Here is a 17389-nt window from a genome sequence, read left to right on the forward strand (position 1 = left end):
ATGAGTCAGCTCTTCTCATGAGGTGGCCAAAGTACTGGAGTTTCAGCTTTAGCATCATTCCTTCCAAAGAGAACTTTAAAGGACTTAGTTCTGAGTTGGTTTTACATACTAGGAAGGCTATAGGTCTGTTTTACATTCTTGGTTTGTTTTCAGGTTATAGTATATTTGCCTTCCATTTTTATTTGCTTGATTAGTAGTAAATCTTTCTGTGGAAGAAAATAAGCAGTTAAATCTTTTCTGAGAAGGATCTTTTGGAATATAAACCTAGTATTTATGGATTGAAGAATAGTTGCATGGTTTATATGTAGCTTGACCGTTGAGGGCTGCGAAGGTTGAAGCTCCGGGGCGGCCTGTTGAGAGGCTATATTTGGCACTGCTTAGTATTAGGAACTCTCCCCAGTGAAACCTATCCACAGTGTTCCACACACGGGGCAAACAGTATTAAATACTCCCAGGATGTTCCTTCTGGTGAATTCAGCAGTCGTTTACCATGTGCCAAGCACAGTGCTGGCATAATCACTAGGGACACTTAAGAAGAAACTTAACAATCCAGCATGAGGAGGGGGAAGGAATAATTGAATTCTTTATCTTTGAGAGTCTTTAATGTAGAAAAGCTTCTTTGGCCCTTGCTGTCAATATTACTGTTTTTGCTTGGAGGTAAAAAGTAGAATCTGCATTTAAAAAAAAAATTTATTTGGCAGTGCTGGGTCTTAGTTGCGGCATATGAGATGTAGTCTCTGACTAGGGATCAAACCCAGGTCCCGTGCATTGTGAGCATGGAATCTTAGCCACTGGACCACTAGGGAAGTCTCAGAATCTGTGTTTTGAATGATACAGAAGCCATGTAATTATATACCTTAAGACTTTTGCTTTAAGTAAAGTGTATCTGTTCTTCCAAAGAAAAGTGGTTTGGCGGTGAATGCTTGTGATTCAAAAAGAGTGATGGGTCTGGAAACGGTCCTCTCAGGTGGCTCTGCAAAACACTTTAAAAGATAAACCCTTGCTCCAAGTGACAGGATTGTATCTGAAATGATTTCAGAAGGCTGTTTGAATTATGCACCTGGGTTTTACATTGAAAACAGGGGGGCATAGAACAACAGTAGTGTCAGTACAAGATGGAGGAGGAGGACATTTTGCAGCTGAGGAGGTTTTATGAGAAAGAACTTGAGGGCCTTAGTGACTCATCTCACTCTGAATCAGCATGTGATGTGGCTGCCAGAATGAGCAGTCTTAGGATGCATTAACAGTGTCTAAATAGTTTTCAGTATCCCAGTGAAGGACGACAAACCGGAATTGATTCCGTGGCAAATAGGGGGATGATGTGGATAGGAAACCTCGTCATCTGAAGGATCTTGGAAAGTTCAAGGATATTTGGATCATACCAGCCCTTAGGAGTTTAGGAACTGTGTCCCATGTTTCTGCCTGCTAGCGTGCTGATCACTACTTGTTCAATAGTTGGATTCTTTTATATTGCTGGTGTGGGAACATGGCTGTCTTACCCTAAATGAAACAACATGTTAAAGAAGAGTAGGCATTGCTGAAGAAACAAAATCTCCTTTGGAAGAAGTTTTAATTTGAACAGAAACTAAATGCTAAATGCTTGTAACATGTAAAAGGTGCTAAGCTGTTTTCCAAGGTGGTATTTGTCTGTCTCCCTTATGATTATACAGTGGAAGTGAGAAATAGATTTAAGGGCCTAGATCTGATAGATAGAGTGCCTCATGAACTATGGAATGAGGTTCGTGACATTGTACAGGAGACAGGGATCAAGACCATCCCCATGGAAAAGAAATGCAAAAAAGCAAAATGGCTGTCTAGGGAGGCCTTACAAATAGCTGTGAAAAGAAGAGAAGCGAAAAGCAAAGGAGAAAAGGAAAGATATAAACATCTGAATGCAGAGTTCCAAAGAATAGCAAGAAGAGATAAGAAAGCCTTCCTCAGCGATCAGTGCAAAGAAATAGAGGAAAACAACAGAATGGGAAAGACTGGGGATTTCTTCAAGAAAATCAGAGATACCAAAGGAGCATTTCATGCAAAGATGTGCTCGATAAAGGACAGAAATGGTATGGACCTAACAGAAGCAGAAGATATTAAGAAGAGGTGGCAACAACACACAGAAGAACTGTACAAAAAAGATCTTCACGACCCAGATAATCACGATGGTGTGATCACTCACCTAGAGCCAGACATCCTGGAATGTGAAGTCAAGTGGGCCTTAGAAAGCATCACTATGAACAAAGCTAGTGGAGGTGATAGGATTCCAGTTGAGCTATTCCAAATCCTGAAAGATGATGCTGTGAAAGTGCTGCACTCAATATGCCAGCAAATTTGGAAAACTCAGCAGTGGCCACAGGACTGGAAAAGGTCAGTTTTCATTCCAATCCCAAAGAAAGGCAATGCCAAAGAATGCTCAAACTACCGCACAATTGCACTCATCTCACACGCTAGTAAAGTAATGCTCAACATTCTCCAAGCCAGGCTTCAGCAATATGTGAACCGTGAACTTCCTGATGTTCAAGCTGGTTTTAGAAAAGGCAGAGGAACCAGAGATCAAAATGCCAACATCTGCTGGATCATGGAAAAAGCAAGAGAGTTCCAGAAAAACATCTATTTCTACTTTATTGACTATGCCAAAGCCTTTGACTGTGTGGATCACAATAAACTGTGGAAAATTCTTCAAGAGATGGGAATACCAGACCACCTGACCTGCCTCTTGAGAAATCTGTATGCAGGTCAGGAAGCAACAGTTAGAACTAGACATGGAACAACAGACTGGTTCCAAATAGGAAAAGGAGTACATCAAGGCTGTATATTGTCACCCTGCTTATTTAACTTCTATGCAGAGTACATCATGAGAAACGCTGGACTGGAAGAAACAAGCTGGAATCAAGATTGCCGGGAGAAATATCAATCACCTCAGATATGCAGATGACACCACCCTTATGGCAGAAAGTGAAGAGGAACTCAAAAGCCTCTTGATGAAAGTGAAAGTGGAGAGTGAAAAAGTTGGCTTAAAGCTCAACATTCAGAAAACCGAGATCATGGCATCCAGTCCCATTTCTTCATGGGAACTAGATGGGGAAACAGTGGAAACAGTGTCAAACTTTATTTTTCTGGGCTCCAGAATCACTGCAGATGGTGACTGCAGCCATGAAATTAAAAGACGCTTATTCCTTGGAAGGAAAGTTATGACCAACCTAGATAGCATATTGAAAAGCAGAGACATTACTTTGCCAACAAAGGTTCGTCTAGTCAAGGCTATGGTTTTTCCTGTGGTCATGTATGGATGTGAGAGTTGGACTGTGAAGAAGGCTGAGCGCTGAAGAATTGATGCTTTTGAACTGTGGTGTTGGAGAAGACTCTTGAGAGTCCCTTGGACTGTAAGGAGATCCAACCAGTCCATTGTGAAGGGGATCAGCCCTGGGATTTCTTTGGAAGGAATGATGCTAAAGCTGAAACTGCAGTACTTTGGCCACCTCATGCGAAGAGTTGACTCATTGGAAAAGACTCTGATGCTGGGAGGGACTGGGGGCAGGAGGAGAAGGGGACGACAGAGGATGAGATGGCTGGATGGCATCATTGACTTGATGGACGTGAGTCTCAGTGAACTCCGGGAGTTGGTGATGGACAGGGAGGCCTGGCGTGCTGTGATTCGTGGGGTCGCAAAGAGTCGGACATGACTGAGCGACTGATCTGATCTGATTTGTCTGTCTCACTCTCCATAATATTTTTAGAGCATAGACATGGAAGAAATGTTAGAAATGGGAAAACCTATGTGTAATGGCAGTGACATTTAAAAAGTCTTCAAAATTAAAACTGAGAGTTGTTTTGAATGAATTTTAGTAATTTGATCAGATAGCTTTAGATATGGTTGTCCCTGCCTTACACTAAAATATTTGTGTTTTATATCTGTTTATGTATATCAAGAAAAAAGACTTCTCAATCTTATGGAGCTTTCCCTTTTTTATGTGACTTGCTCTTTCATAGTCTTCAGGTGACACTTAACTGCTATCTCTGGACCGTCCTACCTAAATAAGTCATTCTGTGCGTGTGTGCTCAGTTAACGTTAGACTCTTTGCGACCCCATAGACTAGCTCGCCAAGCTCCTCTGTCCGTGAAATTTTCCAGGCAAGAATACTGGGGTAGGTTGCCATATCCTACTCTAGGGGGTCTTCCTAACCCAGGGCTTGAACCCGAGTCTCTTGGTACCATACTTTATAAATTTGCCCATATTTATGCTTTTTTTTTTTTTTTTGCCATCTTCCTAGTACTTGCCAGAATTACGTTTTTGCTTGCTCACTTGTTTATTGTCTATCTGCAACTCTAGATTATAAATTCCACGGAGGCAAAGACCAAGTCTTCTTTAATTTATCATTGTCCACTTTCAAGAGTTCTCGTGAATGAGTTAAGGTATTCATTTGATCTATTTCCAGCTCTAGTTTTGTATCATCCAGAGTTATTCCTCTTAACTCTCAGGGGTAGTGGTGTTTTAATTTCAGCTCACATTAAAGGAGTTCTCGAAGTGAAGGTGCTGTCACAGTAAGTGACTCTTGAATATACTTGTCAACTCTAGTAAGTTTAATATATATAAAACTGTTAAATTTGGCTCTGTTTGTATTTAAGTGACAGCTTTCTCTTCCTGTTAATGAAAATGTCTTAATTTTCCAATGTCTGGGAGTGGAAATGAATATTTCCTGTTTTACTAACTTGTTCCCCCATCTTCTTTTTTCCTTCTTTCTTTTTTAAATTTTTTTGGCAATGTAGCACAGCTTGCAGGATCTTAGTTCCTTGACCAGTGATTGAACCTGCACTCTTAGCAGTGAAAATACAGAGTCCTAACCACTGTATCACCAGCGAATTCCCTCCCTTTTCTTTTAAAGTCTGATATTGTCCACCTGTTGTGTAAAAGTGAGCTAAAAGGATTTTTATTTCTAGCCTAGGCTAAAATTGGAAATTGGACAGAGAAGTTACTAGGCAAAGATATCCCTAGACTTGTAACAGAAAAAAAGCCATTGAACAGGAATGAACCCAAGGAATCCCCAAATATACTGAAGGCCAACCAAAAAAACAATGTGTTTTCAGTATTCAGTTTCTGTAAGTTTCTTGTTTACACCTTCACCCTATATCCCCAAATAACTTATTCTTCCACCCTGGCTTTGTACAGTGACACTGCTGGCGAAAATTGGCTCCAAACTGAACATCTTTGACCTTGATAGAACATGTAACAGTTTGATCCTTTTGGCAGGATCTAGATGTAGGCCTTTGGTATCCTCATTTAGCCATCTCTTACTCATCACCCTTTGTCTTTGGCTTCCTAGCCGTTTCTCAGTCCTCTTCTAAATTATGTCTCTTGAGATTATTATGGTTATAATCCCTATGAACTGGAGCTGTAAAAGCTTCCTGGACTTCTTTGCCTTTCCAAAAGTTATTAAAATTCAAATCTAAAACTTGAATATAGTAATGATAAACAAATACTGCCTTTCAGTTTGTCTCTGTGTTGCTCTCTTACCAGATCCTGAACTCCGTAGGAGTTGAGACTTAGAATCATTTATTCATCCCACAAGTCTCTGGCAAGACCATATAATATAATGGTAGTTAAAGAACACTGGTTTGGAGCCAGCTCACTTGGGTTCAAATCCCAGCTTAGCCACTTAAAGCTGTGTGCTTTGGGCAAGTTAGTTACCTTCTTTTATGTGCACAGTATCCTCATCTGTAAAAACGGATGTAATGATACTCTGCTTGAGGATAAGTTAATAAACATACTGTTTAAGTGTCTGTTGTTCTGGGCATTGAGCATCCATTAGTAAATAAGAGATTTATGCCGGTGGGAGCTTGCATTCTACTTGGGTACAGGTGGAAAAGCAAAGTAAACAAGTGCAAAGTAAATAACTTTCAAGTCCTAGATTGAATGCTCTGAAGAAGAAAACAAGGCATTGGACTATACCTTAGAAAATGGCTTTTGATTGGGTGGCCAGGGCAAGCCTCTGGATAGATAGCTTTTGAGCTGGGATCTGAATAACAAGAAAATCTGAGAGGGAAGGGTGAAATGTTCATCAGTTATTATTTTCCCTTCACATAAAAGAATCTTTTGTTAAGCAGTGAGGTGTGACAGAATTAGGCCCTGTAGTTCTTACCTGGTTTGCCTATTAACTAGCTTTATGATCTTTGAAAAAAAGAAGAGACAATTTTGTGGGGTTTTTTTTCATGGGAAAGTGACCCCGAAAGAAGGTTGGCTTTTGAAGGTAGTAACAGGCTAAAAGAAAGTTAATGGTTTTTCTCCTTATAAATTACTTTATTCCTGTGTTTATGGATTAATGTCCTGTATTTTACATGATGTACTACATCCTGTTGTGGCATTACAGTATTTGAGAATAGTCTCTTACATTTTAAACCTTTTCCTTTGAAGTAAATATTAAGGATATGCTTCATGGCTTCAAGTCCAGGAAGTAGGGAAATAAATGGTCAGAAATGCCACCTACTCTCTAATCAAGATGCCATTGCATAGAGTTTCTCCTGTGAGGACTGGGAAAACCCTGTCTTAGGTCATCTCATTACTTGTATTAACAGTTAACTGAGTTGGCAAAACTTGTCTGCTTGTTGAGAAAAGACTACATGTCCCAGATTATCGATAGCTTGCTTCATTTTTGTCTGTTTTGTGGTGTTCTCTAGTGAGAATTACAAGTCAGGTTTTCCATTGGCTGCTATGGGATGGTGTTTGGAATTGTACTGCTTAGAAATCCTCCTTGGTAAAAGGGCAAGGAGTGGTTTTTTTTGTTTTGTTTTTAATTTATTTTTGTAATTGAAGGATAATTGCTTTACAGAATTTTGTGGTTTTCTGTAAATACATCAATAAGAATTAGCCATTGATACACCCATGTCCCCTCCCTCCTGAACCTCCTTTCCATCTCCCTCCCCCTCCCACCCTTCTAGATTATCACTGAGTCCCTGTTTGAGTTCCATGAGTCATATAGCAGATTCCCATTGGCTATCTATTTTACATATGGTATTATAAATTTCCATGTTACTCTCTCTATACATCTCACCCTCTCCCACCTCTCTAAAGCAGTCATGTCATCTTTTTTTTTTGTTTCTAAGTGTTCACAGAAGTTCAGGTTTACAAAGAGGCTCACTCATTTGTTTGATTCTTAGGTATAATTGAAAAGTGACCCTTTCTTCAGAGATGTCAAAAACAAACAAATCTAAGTCTGGATCTCGCTCTTCTCGGTCAAGATCTGCATCAAGATCTCGTTCTCGTTCGTTTTCGAAGTCTCGATCCCGAAGTCGCTCTGTCTCTCGTTCAAGGAAGCGCAGGCTGAGGTAAGGGGGGTATGACTGTATAATGAGATCATCATTGGTTTGTCAGTGTGGGTCTCTGAAGATCTTTTGTTAGACTCTTTCTGTGAGTGTCAAGTGGAGGTAGGGCATTCGCTTGAGGTGGAGTGTTGGGCTGTAAGATATTCCAGGTCTCTTCAAACACTACAACTCTAAATCAACTTTGATTGCAATGCTGTTTGCCTAATTCCTTTTCTTTCCTGCCAGCAGATACTGTTTTTCATCCACTTTGAAAGAAAGAATATTTTTTTTTAGCTACTTGCTTCAAATCTCTGTACCAGATTGTTCACTGAAAAAATTCACTGAAGTATTTTTGGAGGCTTGGGCCAAAGTTTAGTTGCATCCTTAGCAAAGAAAAGATAGCTAAGAAGAGTAATGGTACAATCAACATTGCAAGAAAAAGAAACCTTAACCCACTAAAATAAACCTTAAAGAAACTAGTCAGTAGTCACTTATATACCCCTGATATGCCACTTACTAACAAGCTGCATCTATTTAGTAAAACACATCTTAAAACTACCTAAAAGTCACTATTGTAGGCATCATTTTGCCTGACTAAATGTGCAAGTACTTCTTTTGAATTTATCACCAATATTCTTTAATTAGTTTCTACACCTTTAGTTGTATTATTTCCTTATTTCAGCTGTGTCTTGGAATAGGGTGCCCAACTTCCAGCGTCTTTTTTTTTTTTTTTCTGTGTTATGAGTTCTATTTTTCATTCTTTAAAACTTAATTTTATTTTGTGAGTGGGTAAGAACCTTTTAATAAATGTAAGTTTCTCTATGGACTTCCCTGGTGGCTCAGACAATAAAGCGCCTATCTACAATGCGGGTTCAATCCCTGGATTGGGAAGATCCCCTGGAGAAGGAGATGGCAATCCACTCCAGTACTATTGCCTGGAAAATCCCATGGACAGAGGAGCCTGGTAGGCTATAGTCCACAGGGTTGCAAAGAGTCAGAGACGACTGAGTGACTTCACTTTCACTTTCAAGTTTCTATATGTGTGTTAGAGAAATATTGATCATTTAAATATTTAAACACCGAAATCATTCTTTTTGTCAGAGTTGCAATAGGCAAGGATGTGATTCTCAGTTTTGCCACTTGGAGCCCCTGCTGATTACTTTAGATGAGTGTCCTAGAGCCCTTCTCCAGATTGGTAGGATTCTCCCCTACCCTCACCTTCCCAACAAGAATAAGTTAATTCTTAAATGGAATCTGTGAGAAGCCTGTTTGAAAATTAATTCCAGAGTAGAGATTGAACAAAAAGTAGGTGTGCAAAAATGGTGATGACTTCCATATAGTGTAGAGTAGGAAGTTTTAAACTCCGGGTCTCTCCTTCAAAAAAAACCCTCCATTAAAAAAATAATAACAACATTATGTCTTGAGGGTAACCAGTCTTAGCTTTGTTTTTCTCTCCCATATTTCTTGGGCACATACTTTTATATCAGGCTTTGTTCAAGCTTTGTGCTAGATAGAGTGTCTGTTGCCTAATTGTGTCAGAGTCTCTAAAAGTAAAGTTCCATCCCATTTTCTCATACTGTTCCCCTACCCCCCAAGAAAGAGGGAAAATCCACTGAATATATTTACCTCAGGAAGTTGCTAACAAGGCCATAGGACTAAGCAGAGACTGCTAGTGAACTCCACCTTACACCCATATTCTTTTGATCTGGACTGTTTAAACCTCAGTTTTAGCTCATTTGGTTCTACAGGTAATTTTAAAAGTTAATTTAATAAATGGAAACTAAGTGGTTCAAAAAAGAGAGTCTGTACAACTGAAACGGAGAGAATTGAACTGACATAAACCAAAATGAAAAATGCTAACCAACTCTGCAATATTTGTGATAACTGGTATTCTGGACAGATCGCTTCTCCTAATTGTACATATCATTTGGCATGGTCATCAACTTGGTAAATGAGGGAAAGATATCTTAGGCAGGCAGTATGTTTTGGGGTAGGTCTGGAGCCACTCTATGTGCTGTTTTAATGCCTGGAAGATTACTTTGGAGGAATATTGTCACTACAAAAATGTTTTTATATTTAATTCTAGTCTGACTTCTCTGTTTTTTAGAAACAGATAAATTTGCCACTAGATGTTCAGCTTTTATTTCTGGCTTATCTGTTTCATGTTTTTCTTTTGTTTCCCCTCTCCTATAAGGAAAATATACTATCCAGAGAGTTTGAGAAACCATGTCTTTAATTTAACTTAACTGCTGAGTTCTACAGAACTGGAGAAAAATTGGTTGTTTCCTTATATTTCACAGACTGTATCCTTTTAAGTGACTTCTAAATAACTTCATTTGCAATCTGCAGAGACTCATGTTCCTGCATCTGTGCAGTGACTGCGGGTTTTGGATGCAGTGTGCCGCAGGGCCCTCACTAATAATTGGTGACAGAAGCAGCAGTAGCCTGTGAGGATGGGAACATGAATTAAACCCTCCCTAGTGCTGGTGGTGCATCACCTACCTCAAGTATAGCCATTAAATCGGGTCATATTCAGTTTCATAGCCGCATCTGCTTCTCCCTTCTTCTTTCTTGTATTGTTACTGTTTTCGAATGAAAAGTGTGAAAGGTAAGTTTTTTTTTTTTTTTAAATCGTACTTAAATAGCAACCATTCACAGCTGGCAGTTCGCTGCATCTTTACCAGGTCTTGTTCTTGGGGTGGATAAAGAACCTGGACACAATGGGTAGTGGAAAAACAATCCTATTTTATCTTCTAGTTTCTTTCTAAGGATAACATTTAGTTGTTATAACCTGTCACATTGCTAAGTGGAGTTAGTTATAAAACTTATACAAGCAAACAGATAAAAATGTATGGTTCCAATTAGGTCTGATATGAGAAGGCCTGCTTATGAACTGAAGGGTTTTTATTCTGTATATAAAGGAAAGGTTTTTTTTGGAGTTTTCTAGTAATTTTACGTATTTCTAGGTAACTGTTAATACTTAGGAGTAGTGACCAATTAATGCTCTATATTATAGTTGACACAATAAGTGGTGTTGAAGAAGCTCAGTAGATTCCTATACCAGCAAGTACAGCTTTTGGCTTTTTGATGGAAACAGACTTCCTTGTCATCGATAAGTCTGGCATTTATAAATATGTAATATCATCCCACCCCAGTTCCTGGAGGTACTGCAATATCAGGTTGATGCTGGAGTGGACAGAGCCTGCTCCAAATATCCACTTAATAGTGAACATGTAATTTTTACAGAGTTAGATGACTGTTGAATCCTTGTAGTTCTGGAAATGGGCCTTTGCTAAATCAGAATTCTGTATTGTTAAATGAGGAAGAACACTGGCCTGACGGATGTGCAGGTGTGGGGCTGTTTGTAGTCTCTTTGCTGCTATGTTGTGTGCTTGGGTGTGTTATGGTCAGATGGTGCCCTCTTGTGGCACCTATGGAAGACCTTGTAGTTCAGCCACAGAAACTTGACCTAGAGAATGAGACCATTTCCAGATTCCCAGTTTAAAAAAACAACAATATTTGCTTGGTTTGTTGATCTGATTTCAGTTGAAGTTTTTTTAAGCTTTGAACAGATGCGTGCTCTCAGTCCCTATTTAAGTGTTCTTTGGTTTAGACATGTTGCAACTGTATTTCACAAACCCAAATCTTGGTGGAAGCCAAGAAATTAGCCCTGCACAGTCAGAGGTGGGTGGGATAGGGAATAAACTGAATGAGGCCAGGGGACCTGAAGACTTCCTCTCTGGGTACCACAGCTTGCAGTTTGTCCTCTCCTCCGGTGATGCGGGGACCTATCTGTAAAATCCTTTGTGCCTGTGAAACTAATTAGTATACTATATTAAAATGTTTGTTTAGTACATTGAGAGCATTTTTATATTCCCTCAGTCATTGTAGAAATATATCTCCATGTAGAATGTGCTACAGTGGTATTAATGAGTCATCGCAGTGTCTGGTTTGTTAAAGTGATTTTTTTATTTTTGTACTTAATGTGGCCATAAGAGTAGGATTAGCTCTTTAAGTTTGTACCTTTTGTTTGAAAATAAATGATACATAAGAGTAGGGCTTTACCTCTTTGTTGGCAGGTTTTTCTTGAATAAAAATGCTTGTGTCAAAAATTCAAACTTTTCTTCCCTCCCCTGCCCCTCTTTCAGTTCTAGGTCTCGTTCCAGATCATATTCTCCAGCTCATAACAGAGAGAGAAATCACCCAAGAGTATATCAGAATCGAGATTTCCGAGGTCACAACAGAGGCTATAGAAGGCCCTATTATTTCCGTGGGCGCAACAGAGGCTTTTATCCATGGGGCCAGTATAACCGAGGAGGCTATGGAAACTACCGCTCAAATTGGCAGAATTACCGGCAAGCATACAGTCCTCGTCGGGGCCGTTCCCGATCCCGGTCCCCAAAGAGAAGGTCCCCTTCACCAAGGTCCAGGAGCCACTCCAGAAACTCCGATAAGTCTTCCTCTGATAGGTCAAGGCGTTCCTCGTCCTCTCGTTCTTCCTCCAACCACAGCCGAGTTGAATCTTCTAAGCGCAAGTCTGCGAAGGAGAAAAAGTCCTCTTCCAAGGATAGCCGGCCGTCCCAGGCTGCTGGTGATAACCAGGGAGATGAGGCCAAGGAGCAGCCATTCTCTGGAGGCACCTCTCAAGACCCAAAAGCATCTGAGAGCTCAAAGCCGTGGCCAGATGCCACCACATACAGTGCTGGTTCTGCATCACGGGCCTCAGGAGTGTCTGAGCTGAGTCCCCGGGAGCGAAGCCCAGCTCTCAAAAGCCCCCTCCAGTCTGTGGTGGTGAGGCGGCGGTCACCTCGTCCTAGCCCTGTGCCAAAACCTAGCCCTCCACTTTCCAGCACATCCCAGATGGGCTCAACTCTGCAGAGTGGTGCTGGGTACCAGGGTGGGACTCACCAAGGTCAGTTTGACCATGGCTCAGGGTCCTTAAGCCCATCCAAAAAGAGTCCCGTGGGTAAGAGTCCACCGGCCACTGGCTCAACATATGGCTCATCTCAGAAGGAGGAGGCTGCTGCTCCAGGAGGAGCAGCCTATACAAAGAGGCAAGTACCTCATTTTCCCCTTTCTGTTTTTATCTCACCAGCTGGCAATTTAGTTGTAATGTGGTCCTTAGAGCTCTGATTAATAGTAATAAGGTAATTCCTGTTTCCTAAAGTTTCATTTCGCCAGTTTGAAAGCATCATCCAAGGAAACCTTTAGCTTAACTCTGGTTTTCCTACCTTCCTGAATTTGTATTACAGCACAAATTCTAGATTACTCTGCAATGATGTTTTCACATTTAAAGTTTGCCTTGGATTCTACCAGTGTAAGCCAGAGAACAATAGAGATTTGTGGGTCAGCTATCAAAAAAATGTGGTCTTTACCAAAATGAATGGCTATTGGAGCTGTTAGACCCTCTAAGATCCACCATCTCCTATGATCGATCTGCATCAGCCCATCATGGTGAAGAGCTGCACCCTCACACCCTCCAGTTGAGGAGACTGGGCAGAATGGGAAAGTCCAAGGCTTAGTCCAGGAAGACCTTGTTATAAAATCGCAAGGTGGGTGTATGTTCCAGTAGAAGCCAAGCAGGCTGCATGTTAGGAGAGGACATAATAGTGCTTCTGTCTTTTTACCCTGAGGGACACGGTGAGTTGGAGCACAAGTCTTTGTTTTGTGTGGTTGTATGCATTGGGATGGCAGAGACGCAACAGGGAAGTTGCGTTGGGACCACGTTGTCAAGAGGGACCTATGGAGCAGGTGCCCCTCCTGCCCCCCACTCCCCCTTTTTCTCTTATTAGCATTTTCTTTGATGCCCTGCTGTCCTTTGGTTCCTTTTTTGGTTCTTTTTTTTTTTTTGCCATATTAATGCAACTGTTAATTTGATTAGACTTTTTCCATTAATGGTACAGATGTGATGTTCAGAACCTGTACTTCCCAGCCTTCAGTAAGTCTGCTTTAAAATACAGGTTTTGTTCCTTGCCAGGACTGTGAATCTTATTAGAACACTTGGGCATGAACTCTGCTTTTCCATAAGAATTGAGTGGGATGAATTTTGCCCCCTCCCCCAATTAACATGTATTTTGTTTGTGTTCACAGTATATTTCATACTTAGGTCTTCTAGGTGACTTGAAGCAAATTTGAAGTCTCTTTTGAGACTTGTATTTCCAAATGTGAGTTGTATAAAAGCAAAACAGTCCAAGGTTGAACATTCTATGTTAACTTTGCTGAAAGCAGATTTTAAGTGACTTGAGTGAAGGTTGGATAAGACCTTAATTTTTTTTTTCCTAGACCGCTTACAGGTAAGTAGGTTTTTGTTTTTTAGTACCCTAAAAAATGCCTTTGCTATTTTCTTTTTGCTTGTTTTTGTAATATACAACTCCACAGAACATTTATTTATCTTTTAAATGCAAAAATCATAAATCTGTGAAGAGCAGTTTTTCAGAAATTAACAAAAAGGTAATCAAGACACCTTTGGCAACGCTGGAATCCACAAGTCATGCTTGTTAGAGAGTCAAAAACCTAAGACCATATGGTGCTGTTTTATTTTGGATCAGGTTGTTTAAGTCTCTTGTGTGTCTCCCTTGTGTTTTCATAACTAGGTATCTAGATGAACAGAAGACAGAGAATGGAAAAGATAAGGAACAGAAACAAACAAATACTGATAAAGAGAAAATGAAAGAGAAGGGGAGCTTCTCTGACGCGGGATTGGGTGATACAAAAATGAAATCTGATTCATTTGCTCCCAAAACTGATACTGAGAAGCCTTTTCGGGGTAGCCAGTCTCCCAAAAGGTATAAGCTCCGAGATGACTTTGAGAAGAAGATGGCTGACTTCCACAAGGAGGAGATGGATGATCAAGATAAAGACAAGGCTAAAGGAAGGAAGGAATCTGAGTTTGACGATGAACCCAAATTCATGTCGAAAGTCATAGCAGGTGCAAGCAAAAACCAGGAGGAGGAGAAGTCAGGCAAATGGGAGGGCCTGGTGTACGCACCTCCAGGAAAGGAAAAGCAAAGAAAAACGGAGGAGTTGGAGGAGGAATCCTTTTCAGAGAGATCCAAAAAGGAGGAGCGAGGAGGATCCAAGAGAAGTGAAAGTGGGCACAGGGGATTTGTGCCTGAAAAGAATTTCCGAGTGACTGCTTACAAAGCAGTCCAGGAGAAGAGCTCTTCACCTCCCCCAAGAAAGACCTCTGAGAGCCGAGAGAAGCTAGGAGCCAAAGGAGACTTTTCCACAGGGAAGTCTTCCTTTTCCATTACTCGAGAGGCCCAAGTCAATGTCCGGATGGACTCTTTTGATGAGGACCTTGCAAGGTGAGGTGTAGTCCATCTTGACCCTCAGGGCTTTAGCCTAACCTCTCTCCATAAGGTCATTCTAGAACAAGGACACACCCCTCCTGTATTTCTCCCACTGTCTCATTTTTACTGTGAATACTCTTGTGTCTCCCTGTTTTCGTTGGAGAAGTGTGTATCACAGAGTAATTACGTGTTCGGGGCAGTATCGTGAAGCGTCTTTTTAGTCTGTAGTGACTGTCTGCCTTGGTACTGGCTCCCCTCTGCTTCTCTCTTGCACTGTATTCGTCACATCATACGCCCTCCCCCCATTCCACTCCTGTCCCATTGTCTTTCTAATGTGCTTAGGGTGTCTTTGCCTGTGGAGCCATGCAGGATCCATGTTTTCATTCTTAGCTAAGTCACAATATGTATTATATCAGGCCTTCATCAAATAATGTAATGGTTTGAAAGTTGGGGCTGGGGTGTGGGGTTTGAGAACTTCAGGAAAGAGTTGTGAGGCCCAGGCTGCTTTTCACCTGGTGTGAGAGTTGCACACCCAGTTGGAAGTCTGCAGAGCAGCCTAGCCACATCCCACTCTTGCTGCGTTGTGCCACATAAGCTGAGTGGCCCTGACTGGCCAAGATAGTTGGTCTTCTGAGGTGCCTCACTACTTGTCATGTGTTAAGATCAGCAGAGACCACCCCCCCACCTCCAGAGCAGAGCAGAATCACTGAGGTTTAATCCTTCATCCTGCCCATTTGTTTCTATTAAACTCCAAGGGGAGAAAGGCCTTTTTCCACAGTTACGTGCCTTGAGGTTCTTTGTACTTTGCTAGGAATTTAAAAAGGAACTTTGCAGATAAATTCACCTCTTACAAAAGTATGCTTGCATTTTTAGGACTTAAATTGTCCTGACTTTCTGTGTGTCTTGTTACATTGGGTCACCCTGTGTGTATTTTTCAGACCCAGTGGCTTATTGGCTCAGGAACGAAAGCTTTGTCGGGATCTAGTTCATAGCAACAAAAAGGAGCAGGAATTTCGATCCATTTTCCAGCACATACAGTCAGCTCAGTCTCAGCGGAGCCCCTCAGAGCTGTTTGCCCAGCATATAGTGACCATCGTTCACCATGTTAAAGGTGAGTCCTGACCCCAGCCCACTCAGGTTCCCTTTCTACATACTTAGCTTTCTAACAAGCAGAAGGATGAGACGGGGCATGAGGGAGTCTGTCAGGGACCTTTATCTCATCAATAGGGCCTTTGAACCTAGGGGCTGGTTTGAAGGAAATGTCTCCTGGGGTAAGTTTCCATTTTCTGATCAGAGAGCTGAACATTGTGAAAATACTAGTGATAACCTGGGATCCTGAGGCTAGGTGAAATCCTTCATGTGAAGATTTAAATTGCTTGAAAAGAGGGGTATGGAAAGTGGCTTTCCCAGCCCATCTGATTTGTCCTGTCTTAATACGCATATACCTCTAGCAGCATCTTATAGATCTTGTCCCACATTATTCTGCCATCTTCTGGGCAAATGGAGGTGGACAGACTGAGGAATGTGACCTAGAAGCTGGGTTTGGGCCAGTTACAATTTCATCTGAAATTGGAACTTAGGGGGAATTGGTGCTCTTGATGCATAGAATAGTATCTTTGTATCCATGTCCTACCATGGCAATCCAGTGCTCAATATTGGATTGTTTCTGAACCAGCTAATTTTCCTTACTTTTCACAGTATGTTTGTTATATGGATTTGAACACTTCATTCACGTATCTGTGGCTGCAGTTTCATCCATGCAGAGGGGTTTGAATGTTGGGTGTGCCTTTAACAGCCTGACATATTTTTCTTTGACTCCCCACAGAGCATCACTTTGGGTCCTCTGGAATGACACTGCATGAACGCTTTACTAAATATCTAAAGAGAGGAAGTGAACAGGAGGCAGCTAAAAACAAGAAAAGCCCAGAGATTCACAGGTGAGGACCCTGGCTTATACTGGAGGTGATCATAAAAGACTGCTCAAGGAGAATCACTCAGTTGTGTCTGACTCTTTGTGACCTCATGGACTCTACAGTCCTTGGAATTCTCCAGGCCAGAATACTGGAATGGGTAGCTTTTCCCTTCTCCAGGGGATCTTCCCAACCCAGGGATTGAACCAGGGTCTCCTGCATTGCAGGTGGATTCCTTACCAACTGAGCTATCAGGGAAGCCCAAAAGACTGCCCACCAGAGAATAAACTTGTCTTGTTTTTGCCATTTGTCAGGTGTAATAGCAGAATTTAAGGTAACAGTCTCCATAGTCTAGGATAGTAGTGATTCGTAATGGAAAAGGTGTGCTTTGATTACCGTGTTTCTCCCTTTGGGCCTGAGGAAAACAGCCCTTTTTGATATAAAAAGAACCCTTGTGTTCTTGAGAGTTGCAGGAGGAGTTTGCAAATGATAACCCAAGGTCACGGTGAGCTTTCTTTACATAAAGTAAATGTTTCTTTAAGCATCCCATGTATTTCATATATTGGTTCTTCCTTTGGGAGAATCTGCAGCAAGTGGGGGATGAAGATAGAAGAACTTACAGAATTATGTCAAAGGGTTTAAAAAGCCCAGAGGTTTAAACATTGGTTGTGGGAATTTATTCAGCAAATAGGGACTTTGTCTAGAAATGTAGTTGGTCTTAAACTTTGATTGAACCTTTGCAGTAGGTAAGAGGACCATGTTTGTAATAGTCTTGGATTTAGGGTCTTTGGGGATGTGTGTCACGCCAGGCACTTGTTTCTCAGTTAGACTTTACCATATTGGTGAATAATGGACCATTATATTTCAGTTCCCAAGGTGAAAACTGCTTTTTGA

General features: G+C 41.2%; 1 protein-coding gene across 13 annotated transcripts in view; it reads left to right on the top strand.

Moving 5' to 3' along the window:
• THRAP3 (thyroid hormone receptor associated protein 3) overlaps positions 1 to 17389 on the top strand; it is a 72207-nt gene that overhangs the window by 45782 nt on the left and 9036 nt on the right. For all 13 annotated transcript variants that reach the window (XM_086379614.1, XM_086379648.1, XM_086379606.1 and 10 more), the window contains 5 exons: positions 7150 to 7317; positions 11442 to 12347; positions 13887 to 14600; positions 15524 to 15696; positions 16411 to 16522. In XM_086379614.1, the coding sequence (XP_086235740.1) occupies positions 7181 to 7317; positions 11442 to 12347; positions 13887 to 14600; positions 15524 to 15696; positions 16411 to 16522 (2042 nt within the window). In that variant the 5' untranslated portion in view covers positions 7150 to 7180. The remainder of the gene's footprint in view (positions 1 to 7149; positions 7318 to 11441; positions 12348 to 13886; positions 14601 to 15523; positions 15697 to 16410; positions 16523 to 17389) is intronic.

Source organism: Bos grunniens, chromosome 3 (genome assembly GCF_055505025.1).
Source record: "Bos grunniens cultivar Pamir isolate PY7600 chromosome 3, Bosgru_T2T1.0, whole genome shotgun sequence".
NCBI lineage: Eukaryota > Metazoa > Chordata > Mammalia > Artiodactyla > Bovidae > Bos > Bos grunniens.